General features: G+C 46.3%; 3 protein-coding genes across 5 annotated transcripts in view; 2 read left to right on the forward strand and 1 right to left on the reverse strand.

Annotated features, from left to right (window-relative positions):
• Window positions 1-27: 27 nt before the first annotated feature.
• On the reverse strand, window positions 28-6,048 carry LOC105690106. Its single transcript, XM_012407651.4, has 3 exons — window positions 5,774-6,048; window positions 5,402-5,677; window positions 28-4,972 (listed from the first exon to the last, which is right to left on the reverse strand). Exons 1-3 carry the CDS (start codon window positions 5,833-5,835, stop codon window positions 28-30), a joined length of 5,283 nt encoding a protein of 1,760 aa, XP_012263074.2. The 5' UTR covers window positions 5,836-6,048.
• A 1,479-nt stretch (window positions 6,049-7,527) lies between these two features.
• LOC105690052 (leucine-rich repeat-containing protein 15-like) lies at window positions 7,528-11,088 on the forward strand. Of its 2 annotated transcripts, none has more exons than XM_048653342.1 (3): window positions 7,528-7,741; window positions 8,354-9,867; window positions 10,169-11,088. In XM_048653342.1, exons 1-2 carry the CDS (start codon window positions 7,706-7,708, stop codon window positions 9,833-9,835), a joined length of 1,518 nt encoding a protein of 505 aa, XP_048509299.1. In that variant the 5' UTR covers window positions 7,528-7,705; the 3' UTR covers window positions 9,836-9,867; window positions 10,169-11,088. The 2 variants fall into 2 exon arrangements, with proteins under 2 accessions (XP_048509299.1, XP_048509300.1); XM_048653343.1 differs by having other exon boundaries at window positions 8,354-9,661.
• Window positions 11,089-12,167: 1,079 nt separating this feature from the next.
• LOC105690124 (sodium/calcium exchanger 2) overlaps window positions 12,168-24,355 on the forward strand; it is a 76,988-nt gene continuing 64,800 nt past the window's right edge. For both annotated transcript variants that reach the window (XM_012407689.3, XM_048651875.1), the window contains exons 1-2: window positions 12,168-14,804; window positions 17,983-18,255. In XM_012407689.3, the coding sequence (XP_012263112.1) occupies window positions 13,462-14,804; window positions 17,983-18,255 (1,616 nt within the window). In that variant the 5' untranslated portion in view covers window positions 12,168-13,461. The remainder of the gene's footprint in view (window positions 14,805-17,982; window positions 18,256-24,355) is intronic.

Consider the following 24,355-nt stretch of genomic DNA (forward strand, 5'->3'; position numbering starts at 1 on the left):
CAGGTGTCAAAATTGTATACTGATAATTCAATGTTTCATACAGTTCTTTTCCTTTCTATGATAAGTAGGTGTATTCACATTGGCGAATATTGAGCTCCCGAAAGATATCGATACAGTGAGAGATCCGCTACTGTTTGAAGTCTTTGATTTTACATTCTTCCCAGAATTTTCACCGTAAAATTGCGTTTCTTTGGTTTGTTTGCCGCACAAAAGTCCCTTGTGAAAATTCTTCGTTTTGTTCAATATCGTTTTCAGATGATTGTACGCTTTTTCTATCGACGACATTGAATTGACGTGGTTTTCGTTACCATCGTAAATTTTCGGAATATTTTTCTCGTTTTGATCAACAGCTATTTTCTTGCAGACTTCACTCGTTCTACGAGTTCTTTCGCTTTTTCTAGGCAATTCGCTTTCCGCATTTTGGCCGCCATTTTGAGGGCAGAATATTTTTTTTTCTGACGGCTGTCGCTTGCACTCGGCCGTAGAAAATGTTTGCCCTTGATCCAAAAATTGTTTGGGGCCGTCGGCCAAACAACAGCCACCGGTCGGAGACTCGTTTTTTTGGTTTTCCGGTCCAGAGAACGACGAAAGTTTATCTGGAACATTCTCGTATTCATGTTGCATGATCTCCCGCTCTCTTTCGTTGCTGGAGTAATTCGAGCTTGCGGTTGATCCTTCGAAATTTTTCGAGTCTCTCTTACTTCTCGGACAACCCGGTAAACCCGAGTCGGCATTCGGATTCTCCTCGCTTTTATTATTCCGCGGTTTTTCTGTAATCTTATGAGAATCTGGACTCACTCGCGAACATTGAGATGTTAGCGTTCCATTTCTGTTTCCGTCATTAGTGTGGGCTTGGAAATTACACGGAACTCTTCTGCGGCTTGGATCTTTAACGTCCGACTTATGGATAGCCGAGGAATTCTCGCCGCTCGGCGCAGGGTTCGCATTTTCTAAATTACAATCAACGAGCGAATTCTTTCGAGGTGATTCCGCCCTCGCGTTATTACTGTGGCGGTCTCCGGTATTCTTGAAATTCATAGACCTTCGTGATATCAATTCGGGAATCCGTCCAGATTTGATGTTCGAAGAGTCCCCGGTCACGCGAGACCTCATCGATCCAGAATCTGGACTATTTCGTTCGCCTTTTCCAACAGACATCTGGTTAATTCCTGAATCTGCGAATTTTTCCGTTTTTTGTTTCATTCCTATTCTCCCCGCTACGGCGTTTGATCTTTTTGGGCCGGTCCTGCCGCTTTTCGACTGTTTCGGTATGCCCGTTTTATCAACGCCCGGCAGTTCCTCGTCCTTCGACGTGGAAGTGCGATGAGAATTAAGATTTTCCTCAGGGCGGAGAGAGGGTCGGAGATTTTTCCCATTCATTAAACGCTCTGAGGATAAATCCGCGGTTCTGGTCACGCCTCGATTTCCGCCTGAGCGGCTGATTAAAGCTTCTCCCGGTGTTGTTTTCTCACTTTTCGCGCTCTTTTTCCTCTTATTTTCACCCACCTTCCCATCCTCGCGAACACCCCCGCTCGGAGTTTCGTCCTTCTCCGTCGGTCCGGCGCTCCTTTGAAGACTCGGCGATTCACTGGACTTGCGACTTTCGCGACTTTTCCTTATTTCGCTGCCGCCTTTGACGATTTTCCCGCTACCGAGGGTCTCCGGGTCTTCGACTTTCGATGTTTCCGTATGCAGCAAACTTCGCGCCTTTCTATTCCCTTCGTCGGAAATGTTCTCGCTACTTTTCGTCAAAGGATTTGGATCTGATTCTCTTTTCGATTTTTTCCCACCGTCTTTTTTGTCTGGGTTTCTCGGACCGCCATTTTCATTCTTTTCCCGATTTTTCCCAAACCTTTTGGCTACGGTTGAGCTCGACAAACGAAAGGGTTGTTTATTGCTCGTCTTAGGATACAGATCTGACTTTTTAGGACTCTTAATCGCAGGGATTAGCGGTTCTGGACTCACACGATTAACGTCCCGAAGGTTCGAATTTTCGATGCCAAAGTTTTGGTGTAAATCATTTTTAGCGCTGCCGTTAGAAACATTTCGTTCCCGCGTCGAATGACCGTCGTTCTTGTCCTCGTCGCTGTTCCACTTTCTACAAACTGATGCGCTGATATCGTCGTTGTTTAAAGTTGCGTTTGCGCGACACACTTGCCTCGGATTTTCGATTCGTTGGAGAGGCTTTCGTTGTTCCGCATTACTCGTTTCTTCGGCCTTTTTCACTTCTCCGTTTTCGTCGGTCTGTAATTCGCGCCTAGAAGCGGGGGCTTCGTTACTCCCCGGTGGGTAGTAAAAGTTGATTATATTTCGAGATTCTGGTTTCGTTACGTCCAAATCCTCCCCGGATGATTTCATCCAGTTTCCCGTATTCGCTGAGCTGTCAATTTCCACTTTGGAAACTCCTCGGTGCAATTCCTCCGCGCTTGAAGTTCTTGGATAAAGTTTTAATAATTCACCGCTGCGCGATGCGCGTTCATTCTTGCATCCGGGTCGACCGCAGGGCTCCCTCTTTCCCCCGGTAATATCGTCCCTCTCCTTGGATTTCTTTTCATCATAAAAAACCGCTTTCTCACATCCTTCGGGAACTTCCAGTCTAACTAAAGAACACAATTTCCCCCTGTCCAGCCTGGACTTCGGGAGATCTTCGACCCTTCGGATTCCCTCGGGATTATTCGACCGGCATACGTTCGTATCATCGCTTCCGGTCTTTCTCACGCATTCCCCATACCCGACGCTAATTGGTGTCGCGTTCTTCCGCTGCCGTAACAAAGATTTGCTATCGTTTGCTGGCACCAGGTTTTTGCCGCCCGAGCAACGTCCCGGGCTTCCCGTGACCCTCACGCATTTCGTTTCTGTTTTTTTAGCCGACGTCGACGAAATTTTACGCTTTTGCCGGTCGTGTTTCCCAACCGATTCTTCGGACAACCCGGTCGTCGAAGTTTCCCGATCGTCGAGCATTTTTACGCGGATGTTTTGGCCGGCTATTAAAAGTGTTCTCCCCACGCACCGAGGGTCTGGATCCATCGTAGGCTGCGATATTACATTTGCTTTAACGATTAATCTCTCGCAGGTATTCGCTCTTGAAAAGGTCACGTCCTTTTGCCCGCCTGTTTCCACGTTGAACTCTTCAAATTCACTCTGCGATTCTAATCCCTTTCTGCCCGGGTGGAATACATTTCCTCTGGTTTCGATTTTCTCCTCGGAGCGCGGACAGGGAGAACAAGTTTCGCCGAACCTTTTTCCTTCATGATTTTTATCTATCGCCCGTAGGACTTTCACCTTGACCGACGATCCAGAGCCTTCATATCTTACGCCCTTCGATTTTTCTTTTGTTCCACATTCTGTATTAGTCATCGAACCGATTTGCGTAATTTTTTTACGTCGGGAATCCTCGTCGTTACCGGCACCATAGAATATATCTATGCCGGCACTATCCTCGATTGTTTTTCTTCCATGCGAATTTTTCTGGCTCATCGAGGACCTCTTCCCGTGTTTATGGACGCTGGTAGTCGCGTACTTTCGGGACACGGCGTCGCCGTTACGCTTAAAATTTGAACATTTTTCGTCGCGACGATACCTCGAGTCGATTTTTCGTTTATCTTTTCCATTACATTGACCACCCGTTAATACGAGGTGCCTGTTCAAAAGTTTAGCGATTAAATTCGTTAGGAAAATGTGCTCGGTGGAGGTGGTTTTTTCAATCTGACGCGTCGATCTCTTGGAACTCGACCTTGATCTGCGAACTTTGTCCTCCGGTTGACCGCAGCCCTTCGATTTACGAGGTTGCCACGTGTTACCCGAGAAGTTGTCCACGACGATATTTCGTTCCTCGATCGTTTCTAGCTTTCGCGGAATCTTTTGGCAAATTCTCTTCTCGAATTTTTGTTCGCTTCTTTGACCGGCGAGAACGTCGAAGCATAAGGTTTCCTCAACGGTCTCCGGGCCGTTTAAAATCGTGTATTTCTTCAGCATCAACCGTCCCTTTTTCTCGTTTGATTTCGGGTCGGATTCACACTGAATTCGATCCCGCGCGTTTCGAACTGTCGTTAATTTACGCCTCGCGAGTTTGTTCTCGCCATTTTTTAGGGCCCTCCTCTTTCTCGGGCCAAACAATTTATCCGAGAGAATCGCCGACCAGTTCGAAAGGCCCGGCGAATCGCACTTTCCCCGATGTATTTTCCGCCGAGGACACTCGGAGGACTCGGGCGATTCGCGTCCAGTCCGTGGATTTGAGTGATCGTCCGGTCTTTCCAGCCCATCTGAGCACCCGGAAGTAAATTTTTTTCCGGCCACGTTGTTCCTATTGGCCTCCGAAACGGGTTTTCCGGACGTTGCGGGTTCGGGGAAGGATTTGGATGTCCGTAAATGACAAGGGTCGACTTGGTTGGCTTTCTCGACGCGGGATATCTCCGTACCAGTTTTCTTATGACAGTCGCGATCCCCGAACGAGCCTCCGCCGGAGTTACCCGACTTCTTGTTCTCCTGGTGCTTGCGGTGAGAATTTTTGGGAAGCTTCGCATTCTGCTTTCCATTCGGGCTCGGCCGATCGTCGCGACTGTTTTGTTTTTCGTCCTCGGACGCTCCGCTGGGCGCTCGCGGACCGAAAATTTTATCCGACAAAGTGACCGGTAAGTTTATTATGAACTTGGAACACCTTCTGCGCCAGCACTCTTCCCGATTAGTTTGTCCGCGAGCGTGACGCTTCGATGACTTCGAAGAGGCGATACTGTAAGTTCTCGAACTGCAACGGGAGATGACTCCGAGGGTGCAGGATTGACGGGGGCTTTGTTCCGAGTTGTCGCGAGGTGTTCGACGACCCTTAACCCCCTCGATATTGCAGGGCGTTACTGTTAATTCCACGGGGAAATCCCGGTGCTCGTTAGCAGGATCTTCGGACGAAGGGGATCGGCTTCTCTCGGTCTTTTCGACAACTTCGGGGGATCTTGGCTGCTGCTTCTTTCCCTCCGTTCTGTAACATCGTCGTCGATAAATGGAGAGATTATTTCCCATCGCTTCCTGACGAAATAGGGAAAAAAGGCGGATTTTCGAACGACGAAGATAAAAGCTCTGTTATATTAAAATCCCCGAAAAGCACGCGACGGGTTGAACTCAATCGAATCCCGCTGCCGAATCGCTGATAGAAAATTGCTTGCGACCGAGTACATCGGGTCGTTCCATCGCCGAACAAGGAGAAGGCAAACACAATCATAGCGAGAGCAAACGAAACGGGTCGTTATACATACAATGACGTGCAATAATTTGAACAACTCGTAAGTCTTCGGCGTCCGGCGCCCCGCTTGTCATTCCTTTTATACGTATACGCATACGCATCTATGTATACTCTGGATGAAGAAGAATTTTTACTCGGATAAATTGAATTTGTCATCGCGATATTCACCTCGGGTCATCTTCGGCGGCGAGGGGGCATTGCGGTCTGCCGCAAATTTTAACGGGGTGATTTCGAGACACCGTAAAATATTGGACGACGAAATTCTTAGGCGAAGACAGAGAGATGTGATCACCGGAGTTTCGGGGCTCCAGGCACATCCGAATGATGCCGTTGAAACGTTCCTCCGAGATATTATCACGTCTGCGCAACGGACGTTCCAAGACATTTCCCTTGTCGATTGGTTTATCGATATCCAAAAAATTCGTCAATTCATTTCGCTGTTCTCTGAAAATTCATGAGCCGATTCAGCCTGTGCTGAGTCTTAATTTGTTTTAGTTTTTCTACATAGGAGATGTTTTTTTTTTTTTCTATTTCACGTACTTTCTCGACGTTTTGACACCCGAGATTGACTCGATTCTCCGACACGAGGATATTTCCACCATCTCTTTGAGGTTGTACGAAACATCGGGTACCTATGTGAAAAGCTGATCTGAACGAGGGTTGGCAAATTTTGTGTAAAAAATGGGAAGATAACGTGACGGTTGATAACTTAGAGCGAATTTTTCGGCTTTTTGGAAGGCATAGGCTTTAGTTTTTCTTTAAATTTTGATCTACTTGTGAAAAATAGGTTCTGACATTTTGGAATCAAAATTAATTATCGCGCCTTGAACTTTGCTGTAATTCAAAAGGTCGTTGAAGTTTTTTTGACCGGCGACTGTATTCGGAGAATCAAAAACTTGGAAAGAACTAGCAATGCTCAAGAATGAAAATATTTACTTACAGTGGTTTTGTGCGTAATTGAAGGACCCAAGGATCCAAATCTGCTGATTAAATTGATCTGCCATACCAAATGATCGAGTTATCGTCAATTTTCTGATTTTGGGGCAGAAAAATCGATATATCTCGGTGGGATCTATTCCTACCTGAAGTTACTCAACGGATTCGTTTGCCTGAAGTTTAAATATGCTGAAAAAGTGTCCTGCAACCAATTTTTAAAATACTCTATTTTTGGCCGAAAAATCAACATTTTTTTTTTTTTTTTTGATCGGGGATTGCATGGTTTCTCATGTATTTTGATCTCAGGAATCCAAACCTGAAAGCTAATTGATCTATCGATGAAATTGTTCGAATTGTCGCAAATTTTTCACTTTTCGTAGCAGGAAAATTGAGATATTTTGATTGGCTTGAGTCCTTGCTTAATGTAGTCGACGGCATCGTTTTTTTTTTTTTTTTTTTTAAATCAACACAACAGAATACATCGAAATACTGCAAACCGAAAGAAAAAAATATTTTTTGGGTGGGGAATCGAAATTTGAAAAGGTTTCGGTCCTTCGACGATTTTCAAATCACTATTAAAATCCCTGTTGTATCAGAATTTTGTTAGAAAGTAATTACCGAAACGCACCAGGTTCGTAAATCATTTTGTTTTTACAATCTCCAGATTAGGAATTGTTCCATATCCCTGTCCACGAGAGGGACGCCGATGGCTGGGGGTGCTTATGACACCGATTATGTCAGTCCTCCAATGACTTTACTCTCACTTTCCGCGCGCGCACAACTTCTGACCTTGCGGGCTGAAGATGCCTCGATAATGGATTTAACCAACTGCTTTGAAATTCTGAGCACGTCGATATTCGCGTACCCAACGCTCGATTTACTCGTACTTTCAGATTTTTTGGTTTCGTGGATTGTCGGTATTTCGAAGATCTTCGATTATCGAAAATAGTTATGTTGTTGCGGCTATATGACGTTAACAAAAAAGGAAATTCTTTTCGATCATTACAAGCGACCTTTGAATTTCTATGAAATCAAAATCGTCTCGTCCACTATGCATTACGTTCCACAAGTTCAGAAGATTGGAATTGATTTTTGTAAATTTTTATCGAAACAACAATCGGTCTAAATAGAATCCAACAAAATCACCGGTAAATCCCTCTAATTTCATTTCGTCGAAGGGACACTCCCAAAACCAGATCCTCCAAGAATAAAAATCGAATGAATTAGATCAGATATCCTTGAACTCCAATGGACAAGGAGGATTCGAAAATCTCCGTTTCTGACGTCGGAAGCGACGAAAAGGGAGGGGGTAAAATAGCTAAGAAGGTACGCGTATGCCGATTGACTTTCCCGTCGTGGCATCTCTGGCGTTTAGCGCTTACTCGGAAAGAATAGTTGATTAGTTCAATCCAATGGTCTGTAGATCGAATACAGACTATTTATTTTCTCTCCGGGGTGAAAGTGGTGCTCTATAATTAGTCGTACGCGCGTAAGTGGTGGAATTGATTTATCTTGTTGCAAATTTTATTGCCTCAAATGCGGGGAAAAACGAGGAAAAAGATTGCGATTTCAGTAAGTAAAAGCTCGTAGTTTTAAGGGCGAATTAGAGCGATCACGATTCATGGAATTGTTCAACTTCTTTCGTACGTCAGCTAAGAAAAAAATGAAGTGGTAACAAATTTCATTCATCTCGACGACCTTCGCACCTTCTTCTTCTCTTTGTGCGATTTCGAAAAAGCAAAAAATCTTTGACAACAACGCTCTGCGGGATCTCTTGGATGAATGGAATACCGCTGCTTCGTTTGTTTGAAAGTTATCTCTTGATTCGAAGGATTGGCGTAATTGTCCGTATGTTTCGTCAATGCATTATAACGTAATACAGCGATAATTGAGAAAGGAAATAAATATTGTTCGAATGCCATCGCTAATGTGAGAATAAATAATAAAACAGTGACCATATTTAGCCTTCGGAAGACTTTCTAAATCCTAATTTTTATTGCTTTTCAAGTACCGATAGACCAATGTCTACGTACGTACTTTGTTTTTCTCATTTGAAAGAAAATGACACCGATCGAAAGATAGCTCGTTCGAAAGTCATGACTGTTCCCGTTAGGCAAAGTACAAAACGAAACGATTCCAGTTTTTTTAGACATCGAACGAAACTACCTGTAAATTATTTTTCAGATGTCGACGGCAAAGATGTCGCAGCACCGACGTCTCGGGCAGCTGCATTTGACGTTGCTCGCGATCGGAATCGCGTCGACGCTCGTCGAATCATCGTTAGCGGAAAGCAGCGGCGCTCACGATTCGAATTCAAATTCGTCGTTGCCCGTCGGTTGTTTCGCGGATGGATTAGAATTTTCCTTGAACTTGACGGGCGTTGGACTGAAAAGTTTGCCGGAAGGATTCGTGGAAAACGAGTATCTCACACGCCTTACGTTGGACGACAACCAGATCACGTCCGTCTCGACGAAGACCTTTTCGTCGGCGCCGAATATCTCCCACCTCAGTTTGGCGAACAACAAACTCGCGAGTCTGAACCTCCAGCCGTTCTCGGAACTCGAAAATTTGAAAACCCTGATTTTGAACGGAAATTGCAAGTCTCGCAGCACCGCCGATCACACCGGATACACCAGATACGTGTACATCAAAACGAGACTTTACGACGCCGAGAATTCCTGCAGCTTCCAGTTCGACGCAAATCTCACGAGCCTCGAGCGCCTCATCGCCGAAGAGAACAGTCTTCAAAGGCTTTCGTTCTCCTCCGGAAAACTTCCGTCGTTGAAATATCTGCATCTGGCCAACAATCAGCTCGTTATGGACCCCGACACAACGATCGGTTTGAGCAAAAGCGCGCCCATATTGTCCCACGTTTATTTGAACCGTTCTGGAATCATCGACTTCGAGGCGTCCCACTTGCAGAACATGACGGCCCTCTACCTCGACGACAACGAGATACGTTCGATCTGCAACGAGAACTGCGAGGCTTCGTCTTTGAAGTTGCGGCAAGCGCGCAAATTGGAGACTCTTTCCGTGGCTCGTAATCACATATCGAAGATAGAAATCAACGCTTTTAATTACACCACCGATTTAACGACGCTGGATTTATCGGGGAACAAGATCTCCGACATTCGTGAGGGGACTTTCGACAAACTCAACAATCTACGGTCGCTTTCCTTGGAGCGCAACAACATCGTGAAACTGGGCACGTTCCACATATTCAGAGGACTGTTGAATTTGAAAACTCTTTCTCTGGGGCGGAACAACATATCGAGTCTCGGTGCGGGAGCGTTCGAAAATCTCGTGGCTCTGGAAACGCTGACGCTGGACAACAACGGACTCTCCCGAATAGAGTCGGGGACTTTTTCTAACCTGACAAACCTGAAGAGGATCTCGCTGGCCGGAAATCAGCTGTCCGCGATCCCCGAGGGGTCCATGCCAACGGGTGGAACGCTCGTAATCCTGGACCTCGACGACAACAAGTTCACCTCGGTAGAACATATTTCCATTACGAACGCCCCTCGCATGCTCTCGCTATCGCTCAAGGACAATCCTCTCGCGAGGATGAGCTCTAGTTGGTTTGCCACGGTACCACGTAACCTCGACATTGTTCTGGGGAACTCATGCTATGCCGAACTTCAGAACAAATCCGCCTCGCATCATTAATCGATGCGGAAGTCCGAATTTTATCGGTAAAAGTACGAGACTGAAAATTTTCGAAATATTTTATCCAATCGACCTGGAAGCCCAGATTCCCTCGATCGTCAGATTTTCCCTGTCACGGGACAATCTGCTGTAAGCCGAGGTTATTTTTCGGAAAATGAATAAGACAATTATCGAGTCTCAGAACTAACACGACTTGAAAATAGCCGTGAAAAACTTGAAAAAGGAACACGGCGGTGTTCCGGAGCGGGATAAATTATAGGCGCTGCTTACGATCTCCGTGATTTTAATTCGATATCGCAAGGGTGTTCAAGATTATGATGACCTATTTTTCAGGGTGGAGGGAAGGCGGCACAGACATGATTTCTGGGGGATAAGGTACGTCATATATTTCTTCGACGTTGGTCATCGTTCTACCGAGGGGCGAGTCATCCCGTTAATCCGCAGGGGCATAAAATTTATCAACGGAGTTACGCCTCCCAACTCTAACGAAAATCGGAGTATCGCACCGGATATCCAATAAATTGCTACGGAACGAAATTTTCCTCGATGAAAAGCTCGCTCCGCAGCTACTTCGTAATTTCTTACGGCGTAACGGTTTTCATTAACCGGGATATCGGGGTATGATAATCCCCTCCATTATTTATCGCGATCCCCTTATAGCTGACGGAATTTCAGATTGGAGACACAGCCGCGAACTTTCATCCGCGCCTTGCCACGATATTGCCACTCCGATCGACGTCGAGTAACGATATTATTCCATTTTTCTTCATCCTTTCTCCCGAAACATCGCCGTGTCTACCATCAAACGATCGCAATCAATTCAACGATAAAAGACAACGGCGAGAACCAAAAAAAATATATACTCTTCAACAATGTCGAATTACAATCGACAACATTAGCTGTTTACCTTTCAATTTTACAGTCTCTAAGATTACGTGAAGTCAGCTACGGTGTCTTGCGTAAAGGTTACCGAGTCGATTCGCCAGAGAGAAGAAAAGTCCGTTGACCGTAATGAAAGTATGCGATATTTATTATTATAATTACATGGATGATCGAGGATATAATTATTACGTAAAAATAATTAACAAACAATTAGACACGTGTAAGGAATTTCAAATCGAATACGGAATGGGTATCGCACCAATTATTCCAATGATCGTACTCGGAATCAATTATCTCAAATATTAATTTAATTGTAAGTAGTAAATGAGCGTTAAATCTGCCTTTATGAATGTGTACGCAATAAATTTTTTACCACATAATACGAGTTCTCGTTATTTCAATTGATCTGGATTGAAAATCCTCGAGTAAGAATTATCTCTGTGGTAGCAAAGTAAGGGCATTTCAATGTCTTCGACTTTGCTCGGATCGATTGGGTTATTCAATAACTCAACTTGAGATTTCTTGAGCGTGATTAACCGCGAGTCAAATGCCCGTTATTCAGCATTCTTTCGCAAATGTCACTCCGATGCGGAAAGCGCGGATGTTTCAGGGTCAATACCAACGCTGACACCGACATTCATCGATAAGACAAGGGTCGACAAATATCACTTTTTTCAGGGACAGCCACCTACAGCGAATTTTCGAATCTTCGAATCCGGCGCATCGATGTCGGTGATTCCTGTGGGAGGTTGAACCGAATTTCCGTTGGTAACCATTGGATTAATCTGTAACCATTTTTGAGGTGAAACGTCGTCACGATCCCGCGCCTCCGATTGCGGATTTTGAAAATGCTGAGATTGATAAGTGTGATTACGAGGCGAACGACACGTCGTAATGGTCAGAGATAGCCAGGAGCCTCATTTTGAACGAGAAGGTCGTTCGCCCGGCGAACGCAATTGCACGACGTCGAACCTTTCAGTATGTAAACTTGCCTACCTTGACCAAATTGTAATTGAAACATAATGGTAGAGAAAAGAAACGGCGATCCACAGTCGGATCGCTCTTCCTTAACTGGATCGTTTTTGATCAATCGGAACATCCCGCACCGGACGGACAATTTTCCGATTTCAGGGTAAGAACAATCGATGACGTCCTTGGAGTATAATTGCGCATCCATACGAGGATCGTACGATGAAGAATATATTCAAGCGAATGAAGTCGAGTGAGATGGGAAAAATGGATGCGGACGGTGGAAAGTGAAAATAAAGAAAACAAAAAAGGATCGAACGATGTGAATGTAATTTAATACCCTAGCATCGCTGTTTATTGGTATATCAGATTCCACGTAGTCCGTAAATGAAAGCGGGTCGCAAATGAAGCACCGCGGTTCTCTCCGGAGCCGGTTGATGTAGCAATTCCTTACCGTTCAATCCCTTCGCCGCGGTGTGTGCAGCCGTCTATAGGGGCATAAAAAAATTAAGACTGTTATTCCTGATTAAATTAAACTCCGAACGCGCGGTGTACGTTCCATTTTATGGTCGTACGCCTCCCGAAAGCCTGTAAAATCCTAATAATGCCGCGTGTAACTCGCGGGATTATATGTATACACATACACATACCGCATCGACGACGCTTCGCGTGTCGCGTTTGTTTTACAGGCTATCGGCTGTATCGCGTCGAACTTTCCTAATTCTGCGTCGATATATTTTCAATCGTTTCGCAAGTCACGGATTACGTTCCAATCCTGCGTGGGCAAAAGGGGTTTTTTGTTTTCAGGCGGGAACAGATGTAACCCGATTCGTTCCGTCTCTCATACTTTGCCGTCGGGAGTGAGAAAATTCGAGTTTCATCGCCGCTGATGAATTTCGGTGAGACGATTCTAGAGAACGTCATGTTTCGCAAACACTCCGAGTATCCCGGGTGATGAAAACACCAAAATTTCACACCCTAACGGTATCCCCTTTCGACCGGTTCGGATACCCGAGAGAAGGACGCGCCGCCCGTTCCCCCGGGGTCCCATGCAAACCCCTGAAAAATAAATAAACTCAGACACAAGGTACACTTTCAGGAAATCCAGCTTTAAGAGGAGAACCGGTGTGAAGTACGAAACGCCAAATTTGCGGTGAAGGTGTTCGGTTGACGGTGCGAAAAAATCGTGCCCCTCGAACGATGAAAGAAAAAATCAAAATCAAAAATAAAAAAAAAAAAACAGAATCGTCGAAGGTCAGACGCCGAGGTCAAACAAAATAGCGCAGGGTCGAAATTCGAGCCCGAGAGAACGTTACGGAGCGGAGCGTGGAGAAAACCTGATCGAGACTTCGGGGTGGTTTGCACGTCGCGAGCGTCGTCTGAGTCGTCGGTGTGGACGCGCTTGCGCCTTGGGGTGACGGTCGTCGCGCCGGAGGATGCCCAGCGTCGACGTCGGGGCGCCGGGGCGTCGAGGTGACGGAGGCGAGGTCCGATCACCTGAACCGAGGCAGTACGCGAACGAACGCGACCAGGGTTCCGTCCGTGGAAATTCGTGATGGACCGATTAAAACGCGATTTTCCGGGTAGCGACCCCAGGTAGCTGCAGGACTCGTCTCGCAGGGGTGACAGAGTCTCTCGATTTCGCGTCCCGTTCTCTTCGTCTCCGCATTATTCCCTCCCCCGATTCCGGACCGGCGGGGTCTTGTCGCAGCTGAAGGAAAAACCGAAACAAATCTGCAGACCGAAGATAATCGAGCGAATAAATCGTCGTTAAAATGCCAGGTAATTATTCGGTCCGGTGCGAACCGGGGTTGGTGTTCCCGATCTGGTCGCCGCAGGAGAACTTGGAACTGACCGACCTGATAATAAGAGGCCTGGTCTACTTCTTCCTTCTGCTCTACCTCTTCATCGGCGTGTCGATAATAAGCGATCGGTTCATGGCCGCGATCGAAGTCATCACTTCCAAGGAGAAGGAACTGGTCGTGCGGCGACACGGCCGAGAACCCCAGATAGTGGTGGTGCGAGTTTGGAACGAGACCGTGGCGAACCTTACCCTGATGGCACTGGGGAGTAGCGCGCCGGAGATCCTCCTGTCGATCATTGAAATATGGGCGAAGAATTTCCAGGCGGGAGAACTCGGTCCCGGAACAATCGTCGGCTCGGCGGCCTACAATCTGTTCGTGATCATAGCGCTCTGCGTCTTCGTCATACCCGACGGCGAGACCAGAAAGATAAAGCACCTGAGGGTGTTCTTCGTCACGGCGACGTGGAGCATATTCGCCTACGTCTGGCTCTACGTGATACTCGCGGTGTCCAGTCCCGGCGTCCTCGAGGTCTGGGAGGGCATACTGACCTTCTCCTTTTTCCCGGCCACCGTATTGACGGCCTACGTCGCCGACAGGCGTCTGCTAATCTACAAATACCTGCACAAGGGCTACCGGATGAACAAACGCGGCGTGATCGTTCAGGGCGAAGCGGGGGACTCCGAGGGGGGCGTGGAGCTCGAGATAAAGACGCAAATCGACGGGGTGAGCTGCGACCACCTCGACGGGGATTCACCCGAGGCGAGGGAGTTCGAGCAAACGCGTAAGGACTACATACAAACTCTGCGCGAACTTCGCAAACGACATCCGACCCTGTCGCTGGAACAGCTCGAGGTCATGGCGCACGAGGAGGTCCTCGGTAAGGGACCGAAGAGCCGGGCCTTCTACCGGGTCCAAGCGACCAGGAAAATGGTGGGTGCCGGTAATCTGAGTAGAAAGATAAGCGAGCGAGCCCAGAGCGATCTCAGCGAAGTCAAGGCGGAGTTGCAGCGCGCCGAGGCCGAGAGCGTCGACATCGAGACGGTGAACGCGATGCGCGTCTTCTTCGAACCTGGCCATTACACGGTCATGGAGAACGTCGGTACCTTCGACGTAGGCGTGACCAGGGTCGGCGGTGACCTCAGCAAGGCGTGCAACGTCGATTATTGCACCGAGGACGGATCCGCGGAGGCCGGGTCCGACTACATAAGCGCGAGGGGCACCTTGACTTTCGCACCCGGCGAGACCAGGAAGACCATACAACTTTCGGTCATCGACGACGAACTCTTCGAGGAGGACGAACACTTCTACATCAGGTCAGTTGGACGAAACTCTTGGCGTACAGGCCTGTCCCGATGCCGCCGCGTGTCGCACGACCTCCGCAGCGAATTCGTTATTCGAAATTGTAATTATAAAATTTCGAAAATTTCCATCTTCGGAGAACGCTGACGACGATTCGCGGAATCCGCGGTTTTTAACGTTGTAACTACGTAGAAGAATTCACGTCTCTTCCGGTCGACGACGTTGAACTTATAGAGTCGTATTACGTGTGGGAGAGAAGGACACGTGCGAGTAATTGTTAAATTGGTCGGTTCCGTCGTCGTAGAATGCACGCGGTACAGATAACGATGCGTGGTGCGTGAATTGCATGCGAATTCCGCGCGCCACGAGATTACGGTCGACTTCCAAGATGAGTGTATGGATATGGTCGTGTGGCATGCTTTTTTATCGCCAAGATATACAACACCCGGACAACGAGATCAAATTTTCCCTCGTGATGTCGGGTGCGAGAATGTCATCGACCTTGAAATATTCGCAAGCGGAGTACGCGCGCGAAGGAATATCCTCGAGAAATGGGGCGTCTCGATTTGACGATCCTAATTCGCTGTTCTTCGATTTGAGCTTTTTTACTTTCGTCGGAGTGACGAGATCCGATTGAATGCGACGCTGCCTAAATGTCAAGGTCTTCGACCTGCGCGATGAAGCTTCGCGCTTCATTAAACGTTAAACTTGGCGAGGATCGGGTGTTTTGCACCGATAATCCGAGAATTGAGCATTACGTTCACATGCAGCACGTCAAGGGCTCCCACAAAATGGCCTGGTTCATCTTTTTTTCGACTTTTGATGAAATTTGAATTGGAAAATTTTTGAAAAGAAGTCACCGTTCCAACCACATTTCACTTATTGAATGGCGCCCTGGCCTCCGACCTCCGGCGTTAGAGAGAAAAAAAATATTGGATAAAAAGAACTGACCGCGTGACGGGAACGATGACAGAAATTTCCCCGTAAGGTCGATATACCGATCGTAAAGTCCTTTCGAATATCATATAAAACGGTATTCCATCTTGTTTTGCATTCTTATTTAAATATCGCGGAATTTCGTCTATATGGAGTTGAACGATAAATCGCGGCGAGCGTTGCGAGAGAAATTTATGGGTTTCGGTGACAGAAGCCATAACTCAAGTTTCCTCTCAACCGAAATCTGAGAAAACGATATTCTCTGTTTATATGGATGTCGAGATACTGTAGTTACGAGGTGAAGATAGGCGGGCGGGCGGGCGGGCGGTCGGTACCGGAGCCCGGATACGTGCGGTAATCCAGTAGCCCGGAGAGATTCGAGAGTGCGTATTTGTTGGACAACTGACGAGTAACAAAAAAATATTGACCAGATAAATGACGGCCGGGAGTGTGTTCCTTTGTATTTCCGTCGCGGGGTTTTAAAGGAGAGGAAGGTGAAGATACGGGACCCATTAACAATGGAACGAGGATCCATCGCCCTTTATCATCTCGTTTCCTTTCATTTTTCCTCTTTTTCTTGTTTTATTCTTCTTTTTTTTTTTTTTTCTTTTTTTTTGGTTTCTTCTTTTACCCCGGGCGAAGCACGTATCGCGAGAATCGTATTTGTCGGAAGATGAATCGGTGGAAACGGAGAGAAAGACGAGTCGCTCGAGTAACCCAAAGGGACGTGTTGCAAGGAACATGAAAATTAGTTACAAATGAAAATCGCGAAATTTCACCCTCGGCAATTTTCCCTTTCTTCTTTTCTTTCGCCCACTTTCTCTTTCATCTTTTTGTCCATACACCTGTACAAACGATCGGTCATTTGATCAAACGCGATTAAACCTGCGGTATAATTCTTTGGGTTAATTTGAATATTCATGACACGGTGAACCCTTTGTTTTTTCAAAGGCGCTTTCCATTGTTTTTTCTTTTTCAATTTATACGAAACCTTCGGACGAATTCGGCCGCCCGATGCCGACGAAGATTTTCTTTTCGCGGAATTAAAAATGTCCTTCCAAAATAGCCGTAGCACCCGAACGAGTTCACTTGACATTTTTTACGAGCAACGAGAATCAATCGATAACGATAATATACGCAACAAGCGGAGAATTAATCCGCCGTCTGATCTTCGTGCATGAATATAGTTCGGAGCATCGAGTTCGGAGCGCTGTACAGATAAAGTTGAAGCCTCGGGGAACGGAGGAGCTTGCAGGAAGAAAGTATATAGCGAGGAATAGGAAGAAAGTTACCGGTTTGTTTCAACGGATGTCTTATCCAAGGATATTCCTCGCGGAACATCCAGAGTCGAATTGCGTCGCCTCAAAGATTCATGTCGGATCGCTCTCGCGAACTGAAAAGTTTACAGAAAAAAAAGAAACAGAGAAGAATATATATGTGCGCGCAAAAACAAAAATAAGACAAAAATAATGCTAATTTTTTCCCCGCACTCCAGACGAGCGGTTTGATTCTTATTTTCCAAAAATAACCCCTAGCCGGACTAATTACATCGTCGGGGAATTAGATCGGGGGGGGGGGGGGGGGGGGGGGGGGGGCGATTTCGCAGTCACTTGGTCAGTCGGGAGGTCGGAGCGTAAAATAGCCACTTCGCAATACAGAGCGCGTGAAAAAAAGAGAAAGAAAGGCGAAAAGAGCGGGTCCCCGTTCGGTTCGCGTAACTACCACATCGCACGTATGTACCCCCGACGAATCGATCTCTTCGGTAATTCCCCCGGTGCACATCTGCGACTAAAATCTAGCCCCGTAGCTCGCGCGTGTCTCGCTTGTACACCCGATATACTTATATTTCACGTCTACGAAACGAGTTACTCGACGTGTTCGACTGTGGCGTACGTTATACTTCCGTACAACGTGAATCTTTTCCACCGGTAAACGATCCGGATTTCTCTACCTACCTCTCCGCTACATTTTTTCGATACACCGCTTATTTAAACCCGTCGAACACGCGGCCAATTGTATCGACCTACTCGCAGTTTGTCTCGTCGCTAACCCCTTCGCGAATGATAAGGGCTCGAAAAAAAAAAAAAAAAAAAACTAGATCGAAGAGAACGTTGCGCTTCTTCCGCTTCGCTGGGTTATAGTTTTAAAAAAATCTCCGCGCAATGAAAGCAAATTTTTAGTTGTGAAAAAAATGTCGAACCGAAATGATGAAATTATGAAATTTGTAAAAAAGTAAAACACTTTTCGGTTTCACAGGTTGAGCAATTGCACCCAGCCGGCGATGTTGGTTTCCCCGAGTCTGGCGACGGTGATGATCCTGGACGACGACCACAGCGGAATTTTCGGTTTCCCGGAGCGCGACGTTGAACTCGTGGAAAGCGTCGGCCAATATTCTCTGAGGGTTGTCCGCTACAGCGGAGCGAGGGGTCGCGTCGTCGTCCCTTACCACACCGAGGAGGGCACGGCCAAGCCAGGAAAACAGTATCTGAACGTAGAGGGCACCCTGACCTTCGAGGACAACCAGACGGAGTGAGTTTTTTACTTCGAGTACAACGGTGTAGCCGCTCTATTCGAAAATATACGAAATGTATGGAGGGCTGAAATGGTTCGGGGGACGAATGAAAAACTTTGCAATCATGAATTTTCATCTTCAATAATTTTGAATAACAAAACCGCTAATTTACCGTTTCCGTCGTCACGGCGAACGGACGAAAAGATTTCGCTTTTCGAACTCCCACGTGAATGGGGGAAAAAAAAAAAACAAAAAGAATCGCGGTTCGTATAATTACAGAAAAGTTTACCCACAGCAGAAGTTGACGGGCTGAAAAATTCCCGAGACACTCGCAACGTGGCGGCTGCTCGGTGATTATTCTATTTGGGGGTAGTGGGGGAATTTTCCAATACGCGATCTACTTCGCTAAGTTGGACGTCCTTTTTTTCGTACTTTTTTCCCTCCATCCCGTTATTCGTCGCGGAGCGCGATTACCGCGGTCCAAATAATGATCCTATATAGCGACGTAGTCACCCCGATGCGATTGTCGTGTATCATATCGGTAAACCGCAACGGGTATCGCGGCGACCCCAAAGGCGGCTATTGCAAAGCGTTCGAATATTTAACGGGAGTAAATTTTCGTGCGTTTCGAATGCTCGGGGTATCTAGAGGCGGTATTACGCTTAAACGTATACCTACGTAGTATTCCGCCTATGCGAAAACGTGTGTGACGTATGTGAAAAATGTATGGGAATTTTTTTTGCGCCAGAGATTTCCGGTACATACAATTCCTGCACCCGTATTACATGTATACGAATGGGAATTCGCTTAATAGTTCATAAGTTTTTTGGAGGGTGATTTTTCCCTCTTTTCAACCTTATTTTCAACGACCGGGAAATGAAAAGCGTATATAGGCGAAACCGCGTTTGCTTATACGTAATTATTTACTCATTTATAGTACGCGCCTATACCGCACGAAAGGGTAATTGAAAATATGATTAATTCAAATTTAGCCGAGTAAGGAAAATCTGTTCCCCGTGTATCCCAGCTTGATGTATACGAATATAACGACAAAAACAACAACAGGAGCAATCCGCCGAAGAAATCAGATGTTAATATATTCCCCGAATTTGCATGTAAGCGGTGACACATGTGTGTACACGTGGGTTATACGTATGTACATATACCGTACACCTAAGTACCCGACTCTACGTACGTTCGAGTACGATGCCGTGGTGTATCCGACGTATCCCGTACATACGTGTGCGACTAGATATGCAGAAGAACATCGAACGGAACCTCCGCGTTGACAGGCCTTCGCGACCGGATTCCGTGCGGAGTCGCGTGTAACGTACACGGCGTATACGTATACGTATACTGTATGTAAATGCATAAAACCTATACGTACGGTGTATGACGCACACAGAGAGAAGGATGTATTTATTATGTGTTACGGTGCGGGTTCTCTTTTCGATTATCTCCAGGATGCAGCGGTGTATGTGTGTGGATATTTTATACATTCCACCGTACGTGGAGGCTGTCGCACCGCAGGTGGCGCGAAAGGAAAACTGTTTTTATATTTTTTGTTTTTTTTTCGTCGCTCTCCCGACGGTCTTCTTCCTTTTTTTTTTTTTTTTTTTCATCCCGTTTCGGCGCCCCGCTTTGGTTTTCAAAATTTCACCATTCGATCGTCGTGAGCCGGAACTCCGGAAATCAAGTTGGGTCGGCAACTGTACCTCCTATAAACGTAACTATGGAGACCGTGTTATGCGCGCCTAGCTGCGGAGTTTGGATGTAGCTATCGGTTTTCAGATCGCGAATTTCAGATTTTGGATTCCGTACGGCAGACGACAGATGCTCAGCGCGGAGGAAACCGGATATACGTATACGTTAGCGATATCATCCAGCCAAAGCTCGCGTACACAGGGCGGGGCACCCGCGGACTACTCGAACTGTTCGATTATATCTCCGCCATTTTGAAATCCTCGCCACCGCGAAGAATAGTTTTATCAGAGTCAATCTCACGCTTTTAGCGTTGAACGAAACAAGGTATGAGGGTTTTTTCGAATTTTCGAATCACTTCTCACCTAATTTCCGTCTGATTTGGCGAAATAAATGTTATCCAAGATAAAATGAAAAGTGCGCAAACGATAATTATCCGACTAACCATTTCGATTACCCAAAAGTAAAAAAAATCGCTTATTTTTAACGGTGGGCCCAGCAGGAATTTCTCAAAATCGCGTCCAACGATTCGCCGGAAGTTCGTGACCCCCGGAAGAGAATTCGAAAATAATCGAAAATATCGAAAGGCGTGATTAACGCCCTCTGGTTATTCGGAGCTCCGAGTACCCGGATTGATACCACGTACGATAAAGAGTTCGTACTTGTACATACGTATATCCACGTCAAGAAGACCGGACAGTTGGAACCGTAGGTAGGAAGAGCACGCGTGGCTGCGTCCGAGCTGCAAGTGGGCCACTGGGGAGAGGGAAGCCCCGAGGCTTCCCCGACGATCCCCTAGCTGCTGATGGCTACCGACTACTGCTAACGACCCTCGGCAGTAGTTCTTCTTCTCTTTTAGCCGCGCTCTCCATCGCTCGGGCATTTTCTCTTTAGCGCCTCGACGCCGCCCCCGACGCGTCGTTCCCATATCTCGTTGTATACCTGCGGCCACGCTTCGTCCCGCTAACCAGCCCCCCGTCCCCCCTCCTCCGCAACCGAGATACCGCATCGAACTAATTTCGACGACTGATATACGACGGGGCGGATTCGACTACATAATCGACGTATAGTTGGTCTCGGAGGATGATTTTGATTTCCGTTCCGTCGATCGTCGTATTTTTTGAGTCGTCGACGGTAATATCCCTTCTTCGCAGCGTTATTGGTTATGTATTTTGACACGCTAAAATAAGAAACGATTAAAGCCTAGAGAGGATTTCTTAAATTCTTATGGTTTCTCCTATGGATATATATGTGTGTGTATAGAATGTGTACCGTGTGTACGTTATACGAGGTAGCACAGAACTCGGAACGAGGGTAGGAGAAATTCGATTAGAATTACCGTCGTCTCTCTCGGCCACGCTACGAAATATTGTTGTTATTATTATTGCTGCCGTCCTCGTCGTTATTATCGAATGAGTTATTATAATTATTGACGTATCCGACTTCGTCCGCGTAGTTGTCGTAGAAAGTTGCGCGCAAAAAATACAATGAAAAACACGAACGAGCAGAAACAAAAAAAAAATAAAAAAAAACAAAAAAAACAATAATAGAAAGAATTGTACCGCGGACCGAGAGAAAGAAAACAGCTGGAGAAGTATAAATGAAGAGAGGAATAAGATGAGGAAAATCAAAAAGGAAGAAGGGAATTACGGGCGACCCGGGGGTGCGGGGAAATGAAATAATTGCTTTTAGTACTAATGGAAAGCGAGTTCGTTTCCAAGTAATATAAATGATGCGGTCGCGGTTCGGAATCTAAGAACGTCTCGGTTTAGAATCAATTCGATGGTCGTTCTATTGCAATTGATCGACTGTGTAGAAATTGTATCGATCGGCCATCGCTGATTTGGACGGCTGATAGGACGATAGTTTGAAATTTTCTAAGCCGCCAATCGCTCCGAAAATTTTCAAAATTTCAAACCGAAACTTCAAAACAGCCGCAACATTTGTCTTGAAAAAAAAAAAAAACACTACCTCGTGATCCGGAGAACCATGTGGACTTCGAATCGAACCCGTAATGGCGTTTCTCCTTTAAACTAGCGAAACTTTTACCGGAACAATTTTGCCATCGAGATATCAGTTTTCCCGGTTAATCGTTCGTACACTCTGAAATACGGTACACGCGGTGTGAAAACGTTCTTGACCAACTTCCATCGTACGCGTAACTGGCTAAATTCAGATTCGATTCCAATTTCCAATTCATGAATGTCGATTCGATTCAATTTTCATCCAATAATCGTACAAGCGAAAACGTTGATAATGACAATAATTTTTGGATAGGAAAGTCGACGAAAAACTAATCGCGGCGCTATCATATCGTCGGAACGAGTTTTCGCTCCCTTTCTCTCTGTGTGTTTTTTTTTTTTTTCTTTCTCTCTTACTTTTTATTATTCCATTACGTCACACACGAAAATCAAAGGACAATTCCCTAGCGAATTGGGTCTCCGTCCGTGGTTTCTTGCAAGGCCTCTGATCCCGTAGGTTAATGGGATGACGATACTGGAGAGGATAACCAGAGCGTTGGCAGCAAGAAGCTAAGAATACAGTTTGGCCATCTTTCGGCGATTCGGTGGCTCGGCGAACCAGAGAGAGAAAGATAAAAAGAAAGAAAAACTATTTCCCCGAGCCAGGAAATCACTGGATTTCCAAGGAGGTCGCGGTACGTCCCCTTTAGTGTTATCCCCAAATTATTCCGTCGCTTAAAAATCTACAATTTTTACTCGTGATCGCGTTAACGCTTCTCCCGCGGCGACTAGGGATCGAATTTTTTCAATGTTCACCTAAAATTCGGCGGGCGTACGAGTTGTGCGATCTATGGTTTCTCGAAGGGTCTCTTTTCGATCATCGAGGGCCGGACTCCGTTATTTCAAACCCTGTAGAAGGGATTAACCGTAGGTAAAAAATTATTGTTACTACGGATTTCGTAGCGGAGGCATGAACTGTTCAGCGAACAAAAAACCATTCAGAGATTTCGAACGGCGTTTCAAACAGCCCTTGTTATCGAGTTGCGAATTACGCGCGTTGAAGCCTCTTCGGTTCATTGACGTATGTACGTAGGTACGTACCTATATCGTATCAACGCGTTTGTCGTAGACGGAAGTACGATTCACGCGTAACACATTTTTTCTGAAAATTTTTCGCCTGAAAAGCGAAGCAAAAATCAATTCATTACAGCCTAACGCGTTCCTCGCCATCCATTGTTTCTCTGACATTTACGTCGTATATATTTCACGAAGGATATTCCACGCGCTTAGGTACCCCGCGAATGTCAAACGAATAATATGTACACGTGTGGGCAAATACCGTGCATGCGATATTCGTTCGTCTTGTCTTATTGTTAGTCGAGCAATAGGTTTGACGTAGTACCATAAGACGCGACGGGAGAGATGAGACGTTGCGTAGGTAAATTCGACAGCTCGAGTTTCCATAGATGCGAAACACCCGTAAACTCCACCTGGGTCTTCGGCGCGATTAGCATCAGCTGTAAACTGCGCTCAGACGACGATCGCTTTCACGGCACACGTTCAACGACGGATAATTTTGAACAAGGAGAGAGAAAATAATTCCACCGCGATGATTAATCGTCGGGAAGTTTTATGGGGTACGTAGAAACTGTGAAACGTATAGTTTCTTTTCTCGATTCTTCCGGCTGATACATATCGGGCTTTTCAGCGTCTACGGTGACGTTCGTTCGGTGTCGGAATATCCCGGCGATTTCCGCGAAAGAGAGCGAGATACATCGCACAAGTGTTTCAAGAGTAGAACGATGATTCGGAGAACAAAAAAAAAAAAAAAAAAAAAAAAGACTTCTGGAAGGGCAATTATTGAGGATCTGAGACGTAGTTGTGTCTCGGTTGCAATAGCAGAGTTGGAGATTGGATCGATTTTGCGAATTTTAGTGGCGTCGAACGTCCGGAATCGTTTCGAAGAAGAATGCGCAAAGCGGGGCGGGGCGGTGCGGGAATGGAGATTATCGCAGCGATCGGTTGCGGCGGAGCCGAGATGAGAATTCAACGATTAATCAAGAGGTGCACGTTACGCCGCACGGCCAGCCGTGATATCTCAATGTAGTACCTAGAGCGGCGTACGAAGATACCAACTTGCGAATTATCATCCCGCATGTAACCGGCCGGATGCGGTGTAAGGATCTCTCGGATCTCTCGGATCTCCTCGCATTTGTCGCAAGGGGGAGGCCGCTCAGGCTGATTAATTTTTCGTTTCCACACACGGGGACCTGCATACGCCGGCTCACTCACGGTAGCGTGCCTGTAGTCGCGATAAATTAATTAGTGCGGTTACTCCACACCGTGGAATACGGATCTATTTAGCACGTAGCTGAGCGTATGAAGATTGAATAAACGATACTCCTTGTGGGAGGAGATTTCATTCATCCCCGCAGCTACTCAACGACGCTTGAAA

Source organism: Athalia rosae, chromosome 3 (assembly GCF_917208135.1).
Source record: "Athalia rosae chromosome 3, iyAthRosa1.1, whole genome shotgun sequence".
In the NCBI taxonomy this organism is placed as follows: domain Eukaryota; kingdom Metazoa; phylum Arthropoda; class Insecta; order Hymenoptera; family Athaliidae; genus Athalia; species Athalia rosae.

Excerpts from the sequence above, each read along its gene's own strand:
- LOC105690106 (XM_012407651.4), bottom strand. The coding sequence starts at position 5,835 with ATGGTGGAAATATCCTCGTGTCGGAGAATCGAGTCAATCTCGGGTGTC. Across the intron at positions 5,678-5,773 it reads GGTGTCAAAACGTCGAGAAA|AGAACAGCGAAATGAATTGA; the intron begins GTACGTGAAATA and ends ATGAATTTTCAG. Across the intron at positions 4,973-5,401 it reads GCCGCCGAAGATGACCCGAG|AACGGAGGGAAAGAAGCAGC; the intron begins GTGAATATCGCG and ends ACGATGTTACAG.
- LOC105690052 (XM_048653342.1), top strand. The coding sequence starts at position 7,706 with ATGCGGGGAAAAACGAGGAAAAAGATTGCGATTTCA. Across the intron at positions 7,742-8,353 it reads GGAAAAAGATTGCGATTTCA|ATGTCGACGGCAAAGATGTC; the intron begins GTAAGTAAAAGC and ends ATTATTTTTCAG.